Source organism: Astyanax mexicanus, chromosome 5 (genome assembly GCF_023375975.1).
Source record: "Astyanax mexicanus isolate ESR-SI-001 chromosome 5, AstMex3_surface, whole genome shotgun sequence".
Taxonomy (NCBI): Eukaryota; Metazoa; Chordata; class Actinopteri; order Characiformes; family Acestrorhamphidae; genus Astyanax; species Astyanax mexicanus.
Genome location: NC_064412.1, coordinates 23,148,812 through 23,170,062, shown reverse-complemented (window position 1 = coordinate 23,170,062; position 21,251 = coordinate 23,148,812). Strand labels below are relative to the sequence as shown.

Sequence of the window (21,251 nt, the reverse complement as noted above, 5' to 3'; positions counted from 1 at the left end):
GGCATAACATGAAGCAGAACATTACAAAGCCATTTCATTAAAAGAAAAAAAAAAGAAAAAAGCAAACAATTTAGGATAAACAGTGTAATTGCATGTGTTAATTAGCCCCCAAACATCCAGGCCAATGTAGTTCACCTTTATGGTTGGAGTGCAGCGACCACATCACAAAGAAGGGCTACTTACACACAGAAATTATATCTCTTTCTTTTTGATATAGACACTGAAAAAAACTTGCATCAATCAACACTAAAAAAAATAATATAATCAAATAAAATAATCAACAATTAAAATAATGCCAGCTTGATTTAATAACTACTATGGTTTAAAATCTGTTTTTTTTTTATTGAAGCACCATTTAAAAGCAGCCATTTTCAAACTACTAAATGCAAACTACTGTATTTCAGACTAGATTGAATACAATTATTTTTTATATCAATCTCTCATATATATCATAGTTGATAGGTATATAAATATAAAATAGAGATGAGCAATATGATGATATTTCACTTTTTGTCATATTGACAAAATATTTTTTTAAGCATAACAGTCACTAGTGCTTCATTTTGACTGCAACTGCATGTATCGCAATCCAGATTGTATATCATGAATGTTATAAAATATAGTGATATAATATTTACTTTCTTATAATTACTTATGCAATTAAAAAAAAAAAGAATGTCCTATAAAAGGTTTTAAAAGATAGAATACAACAGGCTGTGTGTTTCGCCACGTGCTGTAAGAGAAAACTGAACTGAAGGGGTGTGGTGGAAGCTGCTGGCGACTAGGGAGCAGATGGAAGGGTCATGTGATCATCAAGTTTACACCCACAATTTGTCTGCCATTCAAAGACTCCACAGAGACCTAACCATATCCCCTATGACCCTGATGAGGGCTTGGGGTCAGCATCTTTAACCCTACATAAACCTTTACTTTAGGAGCACAGTATAAAACTAATATACAGTATATTTGACCAGAGCAGCCTTTGACCAAATTACAACAGTTTGTTGTTTCTTAATTGAGAAGTGTTAAAACAGCATCTGTGGCTAATTTATTTAACAAAACCCAATATTTTCAGCAAATCCTATATGCACAGTTAGTCTGGCTTTCATAAAACAATAATCAATATAGCCAGTGAAAAGATTTGGGTACCTTAGTAGCACATCTTTTAGCTAAACTCCCAGCTTACACAGCTCTATTAATTGTTCAGTTCTTGTAGTTGGAAATTGTTTTGTTTTTTAGAAAGTACCAAGTTCTGACATGTTATTGGAGGCACATCTTGTTTAAAGGGTTCAGTTTGTGTCTCATTGTATAGAGTATGGATTTTTAGGTAGCTTTTTGTCTACTGTTTTAAAAGACATTATATTCTCGTTTTTATCCATTTCACAAATTGTTTAAAACCTGCATGCAGAATTTGCTGGTATTTTGTAGAATCAGTTCTTTTCATTCTAGAGATGGACATAATTACAATGAAGTTATTAATTCTGGTCAATATAATTTTGCTCTCAACATGAACAATATTAAAATAGTGTGATTCTTTTAAATATGTAAATTAATAAATCAGAAATGTGACTAAAATAATTTTACCATTATTGAAACATTTAATACTGACATACTATATATTTATATTGAATAATTGTGCAGCCCTGGTCCCTCCAACTGTGTAATATTGACAATGCCACTGGCAGCAAGACAACGTAAGTACTTCTATTCTTCACAGTTGGCAAGGTGTTCTTTTTATGAAATATTTCTGTATACTGTACTTATTTCTAAATATTTCTGTATAATTAAAATTAGTTTTTTGATTTCATTGGTCTACAGAACTGATTTCCAAAACAAAGAAAAAAGAGTTGATTATTAAGACCTCCAAACTTCGGCTAAAACGCAATTTCTGAATAATATTCTGAAGAACATAAGCCTGGCTATATTCTTCTAGGCTTACACTAAACTAAAGGCATTAAATACTTCCATTATCAGATTTTTAGATATTTGCTTGGGGTAAATAATCTAAGAAGCTAATCAATTTGATTCAGCTTCCAGTTTCTGATTACAATTGGTGACATGCCTCAAGTCAGATTTACTAATCCGAGACCTAAATAAATAAATAAATAAATAAAGTGAGTAAATGTACATTTATATTGGCTAAAAATTGTGTTTCCTATCTGAATAGCCACAGAGGGGTTTGTTACTACTTTTTACATTGATGTTTTACAAATTAAACATAATAAAATGTTTAATGAAGCCGAGGATGACCATTAAACCATTGTAAACAGACAGATGAATTATGAGCATTATTTTTTATGAATTGAACGAGTAGGAGTGTTTAATCTAACACACTTTCCACTTTCAAAAGTTACATTTAAATAAGCAAAAGAATGTCAAACACCATGTCATCTCCCTGAATATCCAATATATGAATGTGGTTTAACCTGCCCCACAATTGGCACCATTTAAGCCAGTATCCCATGAGGCCTGTGGGTGTGTGTGTATATGTGGGTAGACTGAGAGCTTGTGTGTGAATGCATGCCTGTTGAGAGGCGGACACTCTGCAGTGTTGAGAGAGTGGGTTACCTTCTCTCCCTGAGGACAGTAGCCTCTGATGAAGTCTTGACACACGTCTGCCTTGCGAGACACATAAACATGGCTGTAGGGACAGCTACTGTTGTTACAGATTCCCTTCAAGAAGTACGAACATACAGGCATCTGAAAAGAGAGAAAGGAATATTAAAAGTGGCTCCATCAATTTATTAAAAATAGTAGCTGGAAAACAAAAACACTGGTAGTAAAAAGTGTTTAACCAAGTTAGGTTAGAGTCTAATGGAACTATGAGGCTAAAGAGTAGGTGATAAAACTGTTGTATCCAATGTTTCAGGCCAAAATGCCTTGAATTGGTTTTGGGTTGACTAATTTTAGATGGAAATATTTATGGATTTTCCCGTACAATAGGGCTGTGAATTGGCAAAAACCTGGCAAATACTATGCACATCATGACAAACATAATCATGTTTCATATCAATAATGAGGGATAATTAATTAATGCACTATTGCAAAACCTATTGTGATACTTTGACATATATCAATATTTTCTTACACTCCTAATTAGCTCTGAAAAAGTCCCACACCTAAAAACACCCAACTGAAATTTATCTGAACCTTCTGTCATTTTTTTTAAGATAAAAATGACATTCAGTGCGTGAACAAGAATCTACATAAGAAAAACAATTTAAATTGACTGATTTTACTATAGTTTTCCAAACCTTTCTTTAAATACTGTTACTTACTTCAGTGTTTTGTTGGCAGAAAAACAAATATGAAAGTATGAGACATACAGAGGAGGCAAAGATCACATAATAATAGACATAATCAGTCATTCACTAATAGGGGACTGATGAAACCAGGTTGTGGTTGAAATACAACGACAGTCAGGTTTAAGTATGGAGGCATCATGGCGAGAGCTTCAATCTTGAGTGGAGAAATGCCCAACTGCTGGTGTGATATTCTGAGAAGCCATTGCATACAGCAGTCAATCAGTCACCTCTAGTAGTCATACAAGGGACACTAACAGCTTAGCGATATGTGCAGAATATATAACAGCCACACGAGTGGCCTCTCAGGCCAGGGCTTCCTGGTGGCATTTTTCAGCAGGATAATGCTCACCCACAAAAAGCAATCATCAGGTTTTCCAAGAATGTTTCCACCAAATACCAACATTTCTTTGGCCTGCGTGGTCACCAGATTAACGGTCAATTGAGCATTAGGTAAGCTAGTTATGGCAAGGTATGAGTTTGCAGGCTCTACAGTCCCAGCTGCAACAGAAGCTGTTCAACTGTATCTCATTTTGTATCAAAAGCAGAGGCAGCCCAACAAGCTGCATGATCCTGCTTTAAATTGTACAGTTTTCTCTAACAAACATATCCATTCACTCTAATACTGTTATCATTTCCATATCATCATATCATCATACAGCTCTGGAAAAAATAAGAGACCAATGAATGATTCAGCTTTTCCTTGATTTTACTACATTGAAAACCTCTGGAATATAATCAAGAGGAAGACAGATGATCACAATCCATCAAACCAAGCTGAACTGTCTGAATTTTTGCACCAGGAGTGGTGGAGTTGAGTTACCCGAAAGCAGTGTGTAAGACTGGAGGAGGAGAACATGCCATAATTAATGAAAACTGTGATTAAAACCGAGGGTTATTCCACCAAATATTAATTTCTGAACTCGCATGAAAACTTGAATGAACTTATATTTATATATCTATTCCTCCCCCACATTACTGCACCTTGTTTTTGTCTCATGTATGTCTATTGTGTCCCTGCTGTATTGTACCCATAGTGTCTCCCATTCTCTTTTATTATATCTATTATCTGTACTTGCTGTAAAATTGGGAAGGAGAGTAACGTAATTTCAATTCTCTGTATGTCCTGTACATATGCAGTATTGACAATAAAACTACTTGACTTGACTTGTCTTTGCATTATTCGAGGTCTGAAAGCTCTGCATCTTTTTTTGTTATTTAAGACATTTCTCATTTTCTGCAAATAAATGCTCTAAATCTGAATATATTTTATTTGGAATTTGGGAGAAATGTTTTCCTTTTTGTACAGAATAAAACAACAATGTTCATTTTACTCAAACATACGCCTATAAGTAGCCATATAAGAGCCGTATATAATAATTTTTTACTTTTTCCTCAATGAGTATATTAATTCCAGAAGGTGTACGTGGCAGGTGCTGTGTGAAGTTTACAGTTGGGGTATTTGCGAGTGTGCCAGTTACACATAACACAAGCTTTATACAAAGCATATGTATGAAGTTCGTGTCAAAATATGTATAATCAAATACTGTGTACATGCGCTCATCTTCACACTCTTTATGCATAATCAGTAACTAGGCACATGTGTCAATGACACAGTTATGCATGCAGTTTGCAGACCCTGACTTTCTGAATATTATCTGCATGTATGAATAATCGGAGTGAGAGTATGCGTGTGATTGAGTGTTCTGTAGGCCTGAAATAGAACATGGGGTGGGTGGGGGGTAGATGCTGTATGGTAGTGGTGGTGGGGGGGTGAGAGAAGAGGGAGGGGAAACTGGAGCCTCCTTAAGTGGAATCTCATCTCGATGGGGGTCATATCATTTCTGTCTAATTAACTGCTACAGAAATATTTACCTAAGCAGGGGCTTGTACGGTGCCCATGATGTGTTTATGTGCAGAGGAGGGGCCTGGGTGTTCCACAGGCCTGGGGGGAGGGATGGGTGCGGTGGTGGTGGTGGGGGTCTTGTTTCAGGCATTGCGTGGGGGGTGGTGGGAGATGTACTGGATTGGATTCAGTTTCAGGCACAAGCTCAAGCCATACTTCATGGAATGTACACGTGAAATAAGGAGCAGGGTTAAATTCATTTGGAGAGGAAGACGGGGGGAGGCGGGTTATGATGAAGGACAAGTGGGGCCCACAAGGAGGTGGCATTGCTCCTTTAAGACAAACGGGCAGCTGGCCTCTCAGCGCTTGGCGGGGGAGACCGTGACGACTGTCACAGGTGCAGCGGGTGCGAGAGCGAGAGTGAGCGAGAGTGTTTTGGGGGTGCTGGGGGTGGGGCAGCATGAGCAAAAGTCCAAACAAGTGCTTGCGGGCGAGCGCGAGTGAGTGTGTGTGCATTTGTGTGTGTGTGTGTGTGTGTGTATGTGTATTCTTAAGGAAAGTGAAGACCCTCGGAGGGAGAGCTATTTTTTGCCAGACAAACAACTAGTAAGACAGGTGTCCACCCCTCAGTGTGAAGGGGGTCTTGGGGGAAATCTTCAGATTGGAGCCTTAGTCAAAACTTTATTGTTATATTTGAAAGTTAGTTATCTCTCACTCTTTTGTGATTTCTCTCTCTCTCAATAAAAGCTATATGTGATGTGATTTTACCAAATTGAAAACCTCTTGAATATAATCAAGAGGAAAATGGATGATCACAAACCATCAAACCAAGCTGAACTGCTTGAGTATTTGCATCAGAAGTGGCATAAAGTTATCCAAAAGCAGTGTGTAAGACTGGTGGAGGAGAACATGCCGAGATGCATGAAAAAAAACAGGGTTATTCAACCAAATATTGATTTCTGATATATTAAAACTTTATGAATATGAACTTGTTTACTTTGCATGATTTGAGGTCTGAAAGCTCTGCTTCTTTTTTATTTCAGCCATTTCTCATTTTTTTGCAAATAAATTCTCTAAATGAAAATATTTTTATTTGGAATTTGGGAGAAATGCTGTCCGTAGTTTATAGAAAAAAACAACAATGTTTATTTTAGTTAAATATATACCTATAAATAGCAAAATCAGAGAAACTGATTCTATTTTTTACCAGAGCCATGTATATATATATATATACACACAGGGCATGAGGAAACAGCTACACCAGCTTCACTAACAATTTGAAATTAATACTTAATCACCATCAAATTCAGCCAGTATATGGTTAAACTGAGCAAACAAAAAGTAGTTTTTGCTTTATAAAGTAGATTAGAGCAGTGATTCTCAACTAGTCTGTCGGGACCCAAAATTGGGTTGCGGACACATAAAAAAATAAATAAATAAAAATAAATAAATAAATAAAACATAAAAAAATAAATAAATAAAAAATAATTAATGTTCTTTGATTTTGTAGTCATTTTTTATATTGGGAAAAAAGAGACTTTCTTACTAAAGTACTGTAAATGCAGAGATACACAGAGAAGTAAATTTTGTGGAATTTATTTAGTGCAGTTTTGATATTTAGTAATTTGTAGAAATTTGTAGTAATGTAGTTGTCATGTTCCTCCTCAGTTTCTTTAAAAATGCTCTTAAAATCACTTTGCATGCATATGTATGTTTAAATGTTTAAATGTTTTTAAAGGCTATTTTTCTAAATAAATTTGTTTGGTTTGTATTCTATAAAAGTGGGTCAGGTCTAAATGACCATGAGAAAATGTGGGTCACGAGCTGAGACCAGTTGAGAACCCTTGGACTAGAACACTGAAAGTAAGTAACTGAAAAGTGAACCCCTTAACGGGGGTTAATGTATAGGGGATTTAAGGGGTTCAATTACTGTAAACCAAAACCATAACTGTGCATATGTTCTGCCTGTAGAAGGGAATAATGCATAAATCAAAACACAGTCAGGGCTAGGCCTGTCACGATAACTGATAACTATTTTTTATAGGATGATATATTGTGTCAGAAATTATATTGTAATTATACAAAAAAAAAAAAAAAAAAACAACTTTGCACAAGTGATTTAATAATAATATGACAACATTTTAATGCGATTACACCCTTCTAAAGAGCCAAAAAATGTTAGTTCCTACAGAACATATCAGGTGTGGATATTACTGTACATACACAATGTTGTGGCTTTCTTAGGACCTCAGGAAACCTAAAATAATTGTTTGTACAGCTTAAGTGGAAGAGATAAGGGGGAAAATAAATTAGAGCTTAGTTTCATTGAACTTTGGTGGCTGTCGGGACACAGAAGCTCTATGGCTTTGGCGTGTGTGAAAATGAATGGGAGTGATTGGGAGGACCAAGGGATGGAAAAACAACAAATAGATGAGTGCAGCTCAGTATTACTGTGGATTAGAGCTTGGAAGCCTGCCCAGAATTTGTACATGCAGTTTGGTGGTTGGTAGAGGGAAAATGAATAAGAATAAATGGGAGAAACAAAGGATTAAAATAAAACGAAAAAGAAACTAGTGCAGAACAAAATGACAGGTCATTTGGTTTTGGGGGTCTGTCCTGAGGTATTGTATCCTAAACTGGGTGTATTGGATGAGCAGAAGTACAATAGATGGGAGTGCACTTTTGTACCCCATTCATTATTAACAGGAAAAAAAATTGTAAAAATAATACAAACCCACATTACATAATCAGACTGCGCAATCTGGATTTGGAATGGGTTCAATACTTCAAAAATGGCTGAAGCAGAAGGTTTTCCCCCATTTTTTCATTTTCCCCCATTTTTATTTGAATACACTGCCCACTCATAAAGCCACAATGTAGTGATCTCATAATAATTTTATTTATTAAAATATTAGCAAGGGGCATCTTTCCCTGGGGGGCTTTTCCATAATCACCCTTTACATACCATGAGCCTACTCAGTAAGTATAAGTAACCAGATTAATTCCAAACCTAAACCAATTATCACAGTTAATGCTAGATGGCGTTTAATGGATTAAATGTAATATTATGATACCTTTCAAATGTAGAAGGTGATCAAAGGGATTTTAAAAAATCTGCATTAATAAAGAAATTCATGAACATGTGACTCCAGAGAACTGCTGCTGTATGTTAAAATGTAATAATCTACTACAAATCTTACATATAGTGTAGGCCTTTTTTTTTTTTATAAAATAATTTTGTATGCATTTACTTACATGTTAGAAATAGACCTTTCATGTTTAATGGCTGTTGGGGGACATAAACTCTAAGCCTTGTGTGTGTGTGAAAATAAATGGAAGCGAATGGGAGGAACGAGGGATTAAAAATAAAAAAATAATTAATTAAAAAACAGGATTGCGGGTCAGTATGAGTGCATGCAGTCGGACATAAGGGAAACTGGAATTTGGCAAGGGTGAAGATTAACTGAATAAATGGACATAATGTACAACTCTCACATAGTATATGAGTTTAAATTATTTTATTTCTATTTCATTTCTGCATTGAAAACCTCTGGAATATAATCAAGAGGAAGATGGATGATCACAAGCCATCAAAACAAGCTGAACTGCTTACATTTTTTGCACCAGGAGTGGTATAAAGTGGCAAAGTTTGGTTTAAAGTTTTTCAAAAGCAGTGTGCAAGACTGGTGGAGGAGAACATGCCAAGATGCATGGAAACTGTGTTTAAAAACGAGAGTTATTCCACATAGTATTAATTTCTAAACTCTTAAAACTTAATGAATATGAACTTGCTTTCTTTGCATTATTTGAGGTCTGAAAGCTCTGCAACGTTTTATTTCAGCCATTTCTCCTCATTTTCTGCAAATAAATGCTCTAAATTACAAAATTTTCATTTGGAATTCGGGAGAAATGTTGTCTGTACTTTACAGAATAAAACAACTATGTTCATCTTCCTCAAACATATACCTATAAATAGCAAAATCAGAGAAACTGATTCAGAAACTGAAGTGGTCTCTTATTTTTTTCCAGAGCTTATTTTATGCACAAGACTATCCTGCAAAGATGTCATTTTTGCAGTGTGAAGAACTGCTCTGAAACAAATTACAGTATGGATCAACCACAAGCCCTGGAACTCCAAACCCATGCACATAAAATATTAAAATGTAGGTACTTGCAGCCAGATGAGTGTGTTTGATTAATCATATAAAGAGAAGGGACACCTTGTTTCTGGGGCACACATGCTAACCTGACACTCCTAAGTCACACTTTGCCCTCAATAACTTTGCTGGTCTTCCCCCTTGTCTCCAGGGCTCCCACCACCAGAGCAACAGCTGCTAAGCGTGCAACATGGGAACCTGTTGGGTGAATCTTACAGATCATAATACACCGTCAGAAGCTGAGATCAGAAGTCCGTAATCTGCCAGAAGATCTTAAATTATCACCCGGCAGGCGAGCATGTACTGACTTTTACCTGACCCCAGTGCCACGGGCCGCTCATTGCTTTTTCTTGTAAACAGCATAATTAATGATAAAGTACAGTTAATCATAAAAATACATAAATCATGGCACCGTCTACATTCATTTCTACTATATTTGTCTTCTCCTGGCATGGTCTTAATACAAGCACCTTGATTTGAATGAAATGAAAACTTAGATAGTAAATGATGACCCACCTTTTCTTTGGACACTTTGTGTGAGAAAGGACACGTCCCATCTGTCTGCTTACAGGTGCCTCTGAGAAACCTGTGGGCCAATCATTGAGACGGATTTCAAAAACAGCATATAAGGTGCAGTAAGGGAATATAATATTTATGATTACACAACAGTCAGTGATGATACTGAGCTTAAGGTACATCACATGAAAACTGAGAGTTAAAAAGACAGTAAAATTCAGTCAATAAAAAACTAATACTGTGTTCACAAATAATGGAATTAAATAGTTCTACATAGACTTTCTAGTTTTTTCTCTGTCTTGTAGAGTTCTCATTTTGCTGATACAATGAATTTGCATGACAGGGACAATTTATTATAATAAACACTAAGTACCTGGTACAAACAGCCACCTTATCTGGATCATGAATGTAGGGGCAGCTGCTGCCGCGGTTGCACTTGCCGAAACGGTTGTAGTACATGCAGTACTGTTTGGCCTGCTGCTTTTTCTGATGAGCCTGACGGATGATAGCCAGACTTCTCTGCACCGCACGACTGAGACAGAAGGCAAAGACAAGATAGTAGTAAATACACAAAAGCAGTAATTAAACACATGCTAAACACATACTGGTCACATTGATATCCAAGAGGGAGTAATAATAAGTGCTGGGCTGTCTTTTATATTAATTTAAAGGAAAAACAATGGATCAAAAAGTACATCTGGCATCTGCCAGTATTTAATACCAGAGAACAGTGGACTTCTCAGAAAAAATTGTTATACTAAATCGTATCATTATCTTAATTTATTAATTAATGCACGGAAGGCAAATAAAATTAAACTGAAGTTCAAATGTTGCATAAAATAGCCAAAAGTATTAGAATCACACAGCAAACACAAGCTTTTCAGAGCTAGATATAACCCATGAATTCAGAAACATATTTTTTCTATAGTTCTGTTTTAAGGCCATTTCTCTGACAAAAAAAACGCACATAGTTTTAAAACAAGCACAAGTATATTAATGACACATTTCACACCAAATGTAAAAATGATGAACCACAAAACTGCATTTATATTTTTTTTAACAGACTGAGCTCTGTGGACCATACATATAAGCATGAGGCTGACAGAGGAACTGCTGACTTTGTTGGGATCGGAACACAAACGCTTATATGACAAACAAAACTCAAACAATCTAAAGCCGAAAGCCACTTTATGTAGGATTTTTTTTTAAGGTTGTCTAGGAGTATCCTGGTGTGTTCATGTTCCTTAAAGAAGTATGAACTATAGCTTCCCTCCCTAATTAGCACTAATGTGCAGGGCAAAAAAAAGCAGACAAAAAAAAGTGAAAAGTGAAAAAAGTAGACAGGGAATAAAGAAACAGAAAGGACAGGAAGTGAACATTTATAATAGCTCTGGTGTTTTTGTAGACTTGTTGGTACCATTTTAAAATAAGACTACCTTTATAAAGAGTTTATAAATGGTTTACAATTAGTTTATTAATGGTTACTAATTAGGTTGTAAATGCCTTAAAAATGATAAAAAATCAGTTATAACACAAACATAGGAAGAGCAACAATGACCTGTTTGCCAAATAGTGAACCCACAGCCATCTATATTGTTGCCCTTTCTACGTACGTGTTATGAGTGATTATTAACCATGAATAAACTAATTGTAAACCATTTATAAATGCTTTATGAAGGTAGTCTTATTTTAAAGTGGTACCGACTTGTAATGAATGTGTTGGACACAAAAAATATATATATTTTTTTTTACATCTGAAAAAATTGCACTTGGTGTGAAAGGTTCTTTATGCAAAGGTGTGGCACACAAAGCAAAGCAGTTGCAGCTTTCAATGACTGAACTACATTACCAAGTCACTACAGAGAGTTACTCTGTGTAGTTCATAAAAAAAGATCTGAGAGTTTGATTAGATTAGATAAACTCACCTGGCAACATGTCTCATGCTGGATGTCCTCACTCCACTGCTGGAGGATACTTCCTGTGAACTGAACCACTTTGCTAAATTTTGGGGAATACAAAAAAAATAATAAAAGTGTTGTGTTAATTTATTTGACCTGATTTGAACATTGGCTACATATGCAAAAACCTGTTCAATATCTATCAATAAATGTACCCCCTTCTTTTTACACCTGTCCAACATGTAGCCAAGAACACAAATTTGTTTATTAGCTCAGTGAAATAGATCTGATGTGATTGCTGCCCACATTACTGGCTGCTGGCCTGAACCCATGAAAGTGAAACTATGACAAGGTACTGTATGACACAGTTTATTTATATGCCAGGGCACATCAGTGTTCAGCCAGACGCAAACGTGACGGAGAGAAAGGAATAAACATGATGTACGCTATGTACAGCACGGATGGGAGAGAAGCAGAGACATGGCGAAAAAGAAGAGGGGGAATGTAATGACTGGGTGTGTCAGTGAAGTGCGAGAGTGAGACTGTGTCTGGCACAAGGACTATATGGTCAGTCTCAGTATGACGTTTCATACTGTCTGTGTGTGTGTGTGAGGGAATGTGTGTGTTAGAGAGCGAGAGAGCGAGAGCAATAGAGAGAAGGGGTAATGTGTGTTCTTAGGAACTCATCACAGGACAAGTGCTGCTCTTTAATTCTGCTAGCACTTCTGACTTGGGCTACATGGTTTAATCTCCAGCGCCCAGTAAATCTCCCTCCCTCTCTGCCCATGTCACACACACAGACTGGGGGCAGTAACAGATGACAGCTTTATTATTTCAGATGGCGACCTGCACAGCCTTTCCACACATACACACATACACACACACACACTCTCTCTTTCTCTCTCTCTCTCTTCCTGAACACAAGCAACAGTGTTGTGTTCCCACACACTCCACAAGAGGCAATGTATTATTGTCAAATCTGACCTAATAATACAAATAATAATACTAATTTGGCATGGTCATTCTTCAAATTGAACTTTATTAAATGGACAGTATAGTGGAAGGAACATGCCAAACTCAGACAAATCATTTTATAGCATAGTAGATAAACAGCATGCCACAATCCTTTACAAAGTGAATGAACTTTATGCAAAGCTGCATATGTTTAGTTAGTTGTTTTAGCTTTTATTAAATGAAAGCGAACAAATCCTCTACTGAAAACAGTAATTTTCAGAATCTGGTATATATCTGAATTTAAAGGTACGATAAGTAGTTTTCGTTAAAGTATCCATATAGTGAATCTCAACCAAAACACATATTACCCAACAATATAAATCACTGAATTTTACAAAGTGGCATGTTGTGTTGGAGAGATAAGAAATGCCATTCTTTTATAATACGCTATATGATATATAGCACATAACAGTAAAAGAAAACATACCTTTTGGACAAAACTACTTATTGCACCTTTAATATTGATAAAAACCAAACAAACAAGAGAATACAACAAAAATCCATAACCTTCATACATTCCACAGTTTAACAACTTAAATTATTAAAATACACAGTAATTGTAAATTACAGTGCACATAACTCTGTTTTCTGTAGAGCATTTTTTAAATCATTTTCACTCAGAAGATCAACAAAGCTTAATACTGCTTCCCAGAACTTAACTCTGCGTAACTTTGTAGCTTTATTGGAGCTGATTTAAGTTGCTTAACACCATACAAGGCATCATGACTGATTTATCTATGGTATGCCTATCAAATGTAATTAATGAAGCTGAAGCTGAAGAGATACCTTCGTGCACACACTGAATGCCACCCTGCATCAGCTCAATATATGTAACTGGCACAACACCATTGCAGTGTTTGGTAATGTGTGCATGAAATCCTGTGTTGTGCAGCCATCTGCCAATGGTTCTGGCACTGAAGAACATTGCTGCTCAATGAATGTCAGCAATCATGGCTGTTGGCTCACTCTGTGGATGTCGGACTATCCGTTGTTCATGTAGGTCTCGCAGATCATTTATGTTGCTGGCACTAGCCTTCTTCTATCGACTGCTACAAACAGCATGCTAGGGTTAGAATAAGCCCTAAAACTCATAAAAGAGATAAACTTGCTTCTGAACTCTTCTCTGAGGATTGTACACCAACACAACAGCATGAGTCAGAATTTAAACCATGCACAACGGAATAACCTTAATTATAACATATTATATGTCAATTAGGTATAGAATAAGGCCAATTCCTGCTTACGCAAATGTAAATCTAAATTAGTGTGGGATGTTATAAATACTTTAAAATAAATTAAATAAAAAAAAAAATCAGAACACAAACAAAACTCATAGACTTTTACCTGATCTGGCAGATGATGTGCTGGTAGTCTGTGTGCGTGAAAGCTTATTGGCTGAGACTCTGTACAGGGCCCCGCCTATCCAGCGCATGCCCCGCCCCCTCCACTGTCTATCCGGGGGTGATCGCAGACGACTCTGCAGGAGACTCCTGCAACGGCATTTAAAGAAGAGACGTGAATAAACAGACATAGCAAGTACAGATACAAAAACTATGATAGAAGTTTAAATAAATAAAACGTATAAAAATATTTTACTGGGCACTGTTCATCAGTAGTAACCCTCTACTCTCCGCCCACACAACGCTCTCCATCTCTTTCATTCTTATATATCCTTGGCCCTTCCTTCTTTACCTCCTTCCCCTCCGCCCCTCTTTCTCTCCTTCTCTCTCCTCTCTCTCTCTGGCTCCTGTGTCACAGCACTCTGGTAAATTGCTCCTCTAATGGAAGGGACGGCAGGGTGGAAATGGAGAGAATTGAAAAGAGGAGGAAATCATTGAGATAATTGCCAGGGCAGGAGGCCAGAGCAGGGAGATTGCCCTCCAAACCTCTCACACACATGCACACTTTTACTCCACCTCTCCCGCTTTCTCCTTTACTCTCTCACACACTGTTCATTCACACACACTATCATCTCCCTCACTCATTATGTTATGGAGTCTTCCAAACATCAACACAGAATAACACAGAATCAACAAATGTATTGATAGTGATGCCCTTACTTATATTGGGGTGTGTGTATGTATATATATACATATACATACATATATATATATATATATATATACATATATATATACGTATATATATATATATATATATATATATATATATATATATATATATATATATATATACATATATATATACGTATATATATATACGTATATATATATACGTATATATATTTTTTTTTTCTTTCTTTTTTTATCTAATAACACGTATTTAACTACTCAATACTGGTCAAACTCAGGCAGCTTAACTCATTTTTTACAAGGATTTTTTCTCAAGAATCTCTTTATTTCAAAGAAATGGTTGACTGCATGTTCAAATAATTGATATTTATGACAAAAAAAATCACTTGTGTTACTGGCACTCACTCCTGTTACCGGAACTTACTTCTGTTAGTGGAACTCACTCCTGTTACTCAAAACATATAAAGTAACAGGAGTGAGTTCCAGTAACATGAGTCAGTTAAAGTAACAGTTTAGTTTTTAGCATAGAATTAGCAAAAACAGGAAAAACAGCTAAATGACGGCTCTGCTAATAGCAAGAGGACACACTAGAGGACATTCTAGTGATTTTCCCAAAATTTGTATTTAAAAAAAAAAAAACAATATCTAAGAATTAATGTAAGTAACAGGAATAAGTGTTTAGGCTCATATACATAACTCATTTTGGGATGGTAAAGAAAAATTATTATCTAAGAAACAATTTGATAAAATGTTTAATAAAGTAAAACATAAAATAGGCCAGGGCAATAGGGTAAAAGAAAATTCAGTGATCTTTAAGCATCAGTGACGATATTCTCAATATGCTGTTTAATCACACATTAATGCACACATGTGCACATTAATCACAATACGATAAAATTTAATGTAATATTGGCCACCTCTAAGACTTCAAATAAACTTCTTTTTTTATGGAATCATTTACACAAGACTGTACTCCAAGCTCCATGCATGTTTTTTTGAGAACTAAACTGCATACAGGTCATGGTGTGATTTTTTTTTTTCATATCTTGTATACTTAAACATTTTGAATATATTGATACATATTGATACATATTGACCAGCCGTAAGACTTTCTTGTTATTCTACACTTTTCAAAAAAAGTAATGCATGTCAGAAAACATTTTTCCTTATTCTCAAAATGTATAATAATATATGTTTAACAAACCTTGTTTCTCTAAAGCACTGTACATTTACTTATAGACTAACATACACTTAAAATTTAACCTCTTCATTAATATGGCAGTACTTCTATATATGTTCCAAGAATCGCCTCTTACTCGTTTGCTTGTGACTATAACCCTCCCTTTACCCAGTTCTTCTATCAGTGTAGAGTGTCAGTGTGTTAGGAAGAACGTGTATGTGTGGGTGGACTAGTGGAGAGGTTGTGAGACTATGGGTAAGAATAAAAAAGGAAAAAAGGGGTAGGGGGGTGGCGGTAAGAAAAAAAAAAGGTAAAGAGAGCTGGTATCTACTCTATATTAGGAGACATGAACTCTGCTCCAAGCGTTTCGAATCCATCTAAACCCCCAACAGCAAATTACATCCAGCATCAATCTGAACCCAATACAGGAGCCTTTACTACACAATCTATTGCCATGGCCAAACCCAATCCTTGGCCCCCACCCCCTCACCTAGTCTCACAGACACACAACCAAAATGGACCACACACAGGAATTTAAAGAAAACTATTTACAACAACAACATAAAAAGAATATATAAAAGTGTATAATCTGAAGTTACAATTGTAAGTCTTTTAAAGGAAAAATGTTAAATAAATATAACATTTTGTTTCATATTATGTATATTTTGAAACTTAATTAATGTTTTTTTTTTACTTTCACCTTTAATGTTCATGTTATGGAGATAAACTTTGGTCACAGAGGACTAGATTCTTGCAGATTTTTTGTTCGTTTCCTGCTTAAGTATAGCTGATTCAACTTAAGAGTTAACTGCAACAAGGTAATTGCTCTTGTGTAAAGTCAGGGAAGTCAGCAAACTAAACAACTTAGCTTAAGCCGACCAGACACTGTTTGCGAAAACTGTAAATGTTGTGTAACCCTACACATAATGTGTTCAAAATACTGTAATATTATTCTGTTTTAGTCCAGTGGAAGAGTGGGGAGGGGGGAAACGACAGGATTTCGGATCTTGATCATGAATATTCATACATGCAAACATATCGCCTCTGATTGGCTAACAGCACTGCAAGGCAGCGAGATGCACAACAGTTAGAAACGTTTCTTTGCAGTGTCATATGTTACTTTACAACATGTACAATGCCCTGTAAGTGCAGTTCAGCCACTGACCTAGTCTTAGAGTCTCTGTAAAACACAAAATCCACCGGAGATCCTATGTAAACACTCAGAGGTGGGAAGTCTAGGTGCAGAAAGTAAAAATCCTCCCCAAACAAAACAAAATGAAACATGAAACTTTTCTGATTACTTAAAACTATACAACATTAAAGTAATTTTAACTTGACCTGTATCATTTTAAGGTAATAAAGTTTACATGTTTTGAGGTTTACATGAGAGCAGTGACTAGATAGAATTCTTGTGTAGATACATTTCAGGATTGATTTAACAAAGACTTAAAATTCACACTCTTCTTATTCCTTCTAATCTGGAAAGATCTGCTATGAAGGAATAGTTTCATATCTGTTTTTATGTATTCTCTTTATGGCTGCAAGATAAATCACACTGAGTTTTCACAATAAACACATTAAAAGAGCTGCAAAAACATTGTAAAAAAAACAGCAAACTCAAACTGCGTCACCTGTGTGCATCAACAGAGATCTTAACTGTGCTCACGTCACACAACTGGGCTGGAGGCAGAGCGAGGTAGACAGTGTTCCAGAGTTATACAGTGAACACACACACACCAAGCTACTTCTTAGCCTGGGGGAAAAATAGGCAAGCCAGGATATGTATTTATCTGTTTTCACATCCACAACATTGATATCGCGCAACATCAGAAGTTTCATCTGTATTGTGCACCCCTAGTTCTGTTATCTAATTTATTACTTAAAAAATACTCCAATAACTGTGCTTTTTTCATTATTTCTTAGTAAGTAGTGTTTCAGCTGTACGACTGCATACTTGACATGGCTCATAACGTAAGACTAGCTCACACTAGCTAAGTGACTGTAGCCATGGGAGCAATAATGAGGGATAATGGGAGAACAGTTGCTGCCCCCAAAGAGGCTTTAGCAGGACACCCTTGAGCCAAAGAGCCATAATGGAGACTAATGTAGCCATGACATGGGCATGGAACATGGACAGCAGTTAACCTTTCACAGAAAAGAGTCACTGTGTGTGAGGAATAAGTCACTATGGTGTGTGTGTGTGTGAGTATGTGTGTGATAGATGTATGGAAAAGACGCACAGTTGTAGAGGGGTCTTTTTTTGGCCTTCTTTTTCTTGATCTATGCATCAGAAATACTGCATTAATCAATACAATTCAATATGTCTATAGTTTTGGAAACTATTGTTTTGCAATTATACTAGAACAACACCACAATCATAAATGTGATATTCCTCTTATAACTGCCTAATACTTCACTGCCTTGGTCACTCTGGTTCATGTGGTCCTGATCCCCCTAAACAATGCCTTATCTTCCCCAAACAGCAGGGCTACCCTCGCAAATCCACAGCGTGGCTATGGTGCACATTTCCTTTAGCTGCTGATCTAAAATCAGCTACATTGCTTCGCTAATACCATCATAACTCAGCACAAACGCCATCAGAGCTGGTCTGAAATCAGAGGAGTAAAAAGCCCTTGGGGGATGGGCAGCAGACACCACTAATATCCCAGGTCTGAGGAACACATCACACCATCACATGTATCATCTGAATGGGGCAGGGGAATAATTTTAATGGGACACACGCTAATGTAATGGCAGTGCTGGAGCTGCAGGTGATTTAGAGTGGAAGGGGCGTGACCCTGGTCGCATGGGGCTGCGATCTAAAGAGGTTTTACTGCAGGCTCTCAATCGCTGAGGAGAGTTAGAAAAAGGCAAAGTACAGAAAAAAAAGAAAGAGTAGTATAGGTGTAAAGCATTAATATGACTGTAAAGGCAACTATGTTCTCAAAACTAATACTAGTTTAAAAAAAAGATAAAAAAAAAAAAAACTAATGACCATCATTAACATTATTCCATTTTGTATCATTTTATTTTAAATCTTTTAAATTTCCTCCTAATTTGAAAGACCAACTAATCAATCCTGGTTAATATATACTTCCCCTATCACTGGTAATGCTCACAACACTAGAAGGGTAAAGACATTGCACAGGCCTCCTCCAACACATGTAAAGCCAGACACCACTACCATTTAAACTGCTCCTGGTGCAACATCACGGTGTAGCCAGAGCGCAGCTCCCCAGCACTGACACTTCAGCTAACAGATGCAAGTGCTGATGGCAAGCAGCATTATCTGGGTTCAAAACGAATAATAAACTAAAATGATTTAATTTGACATGAAAATTAAATGGATATGTCAAGTGAGAACTAGACTGAATATTAGGCAACCGAAATTATCAAAATTTTTTTTTTATGTTCAGCCAATCACATTTCTGACGATGCAATCAAATCGCAATCAGCATGAAGTGAGGCTGTTGAGTTAAACATGTTGTTTTGTGTATATATATATATATATATATATATATATATATACACAGGGGTTGGACAATGAAACTGAAACACCTTGTTTTAGACTGCAATATTTTATTGTCCTAACGGACAGTTCAGGTGGAAACAGGAGCGTTGAGGTGCACATTGAATTCTGCCGTGATTTTATGTTTTTAGGATACAATCCGGGTTAGCACCCGAACATCCTTTTCAGACAGCTTCCTCTTGCGTCCACAGTTAATCCTGTTGGATGTGGTTCGTCCTTCTTGGTAGTATTCTGACATTACCCTGGATACCGTGGCTCTTGATACATCACAAAGACTTGCTGTCTTGGCCACAGATGCGCCAGCAAGACGTGCACCATCTATTTGTCCTCTTTTGAACTCTGGTATGTCACCCATAATGTTGTGTGCATTGCAATATTTTGAGTACAACTGTGCTCTTACCCTGCTAATTGAACCTTCACACTCTGCTCTTACTGGTGCAATGTGCAATTAATGAATATTGGCCTCCAGGCTGGTCCAATTTAGCCATGAAACCTCCCACACTAAAATGACAGGTGTTTCAGTTTCATTGTCCAACCCTGTATATATATATATAACTTGTAGATTTGTAATTGCTTTTATTTTGAAAAAAGTGAAGTCAAAAATATATTTAGGCTATTTAATTGATGCAGTGGTGAAAAATGTGCCAAAATAAAATAAATTTGAGTTCCTAGTGTTCAGTTTTCAGTACTCTTAGACTTACATTTTTGTTGTCAGTTAGAGTTTAAGTTTTAAAATATAAATATTATTGGACTGACTAGTTATGCAGATTTCAGAATAACTAGAGATTTTCTTTGTATCTGGAAGTATCTTATTAATTTCTAAGAAGTTTTAATGGTATTTGAGCCATGCACTTGTCTGTATTGCTGTAATAAATCATATAGCTTGTGGAAGCCAACATAGAATTGATAATTAGCTTTATTATTTTTACTTACACAAAAAATGGATTTTTTTTTCCTGTGTTAGAGGTATGCAAGTAAATTAAAATAAACTTCAGTGATGTTATTGTATAATGGGAAGTCTGTTCGTTTTAAAACTGTAATAATTACCAATTCTATTGGTTGTCCAAATAGGGAGCTTTCTGTGTTTTCAAATATAACTGCAAAAACTCCCAAGAAAATTCTAAATGCTTTTCTTGATTCTGACTTAATTAATTGTTAAATAATCATCTCTAAAAGTATAATAGTCTTGTAGATGGTTCTTTAAAGCAGCATTATTTAAAAATTCGTATTTATTGCTCCCGAGCTCGCCCTATAAGGAATCGGTATTGCATTTTTATCATCTGAACCCTTTTCGCATAGAGTGTTGTGTTAGATTTGGTACCTGGACAGTACGAAATGCTAAAATGCACTAAGTGTATTTTATTTTATTTATTTATATTTTTCTGCAAAAATGATAAAACAAAATATACATTAGTCCATTTGTTCTTTTAAATCATCCTGTCCAAATAAGAGCGATTATAGCAAACTATCACTCCCAGTAGACACAAATCTCTCTTTCAGCTGCTACCTGGCACATTTAGGGGCACGATAAGCAAACAATCAGCAAGACTGAATGGTTTACACCTGTGTCCCTCCAAAAACAGACATCCATCTTATTCTTTTAAAAAATTATTTAATGTGAGCTACCCTGCTCCTTTTTAAAAAGTGCTGTGGGCAGGTTCTGAGCAGGCAAGTTGACCATAGTGGAAACATACATTACCACTTGCATAGCGTAACATGTGAACATAACTGCATATGTACTGGATTATCTGTAAATTTATAAGTGTAAAAATTAAT

General features: G+C 36.1%; 1 protein-coding gene across 2 annotated transcripts in view; it reads right to left on the bottom strand.

The window, feature by feature from the left end:
- The window catches only part of zc3h3 (zinc finger CCCH-type containing 3), a 98,566-nt gene that overhangs the window by 14,513 nt on the left and 62,802 nt on the right, over positions 1 to 21,251 (bottom strand). For both annotated transcript variants that reach the window (XM_049479577.1, XM_022675858.2), the window contains exons 5-9: positions 14,078 to 14,223; positions 11,747 to 11,819; positions 10,195 to 10,353; positions 9,822 to 9,891; positions 2,569 to 2,700 (exon numbers count right to left, since the gene is read on the bottom strand). In XM_049479577.1, the coding sequence (XP_049335534.1) occupies positions 2,569 to 2,700; positions 9,822 to 9,891; positions 10,195 to 10,353; positions 11,747 to 11,819; positions 14,078 to 14,223 (580 nt within the window). The remainder of the gene's footprint in view (positions 1 to 2,568; positions 2,701 to 9,821; positions 9,892 to 10,194; positions 10,354 to 11,746; positions 11,820 to 14,077; positions 14,224 to 21,251) is intronic.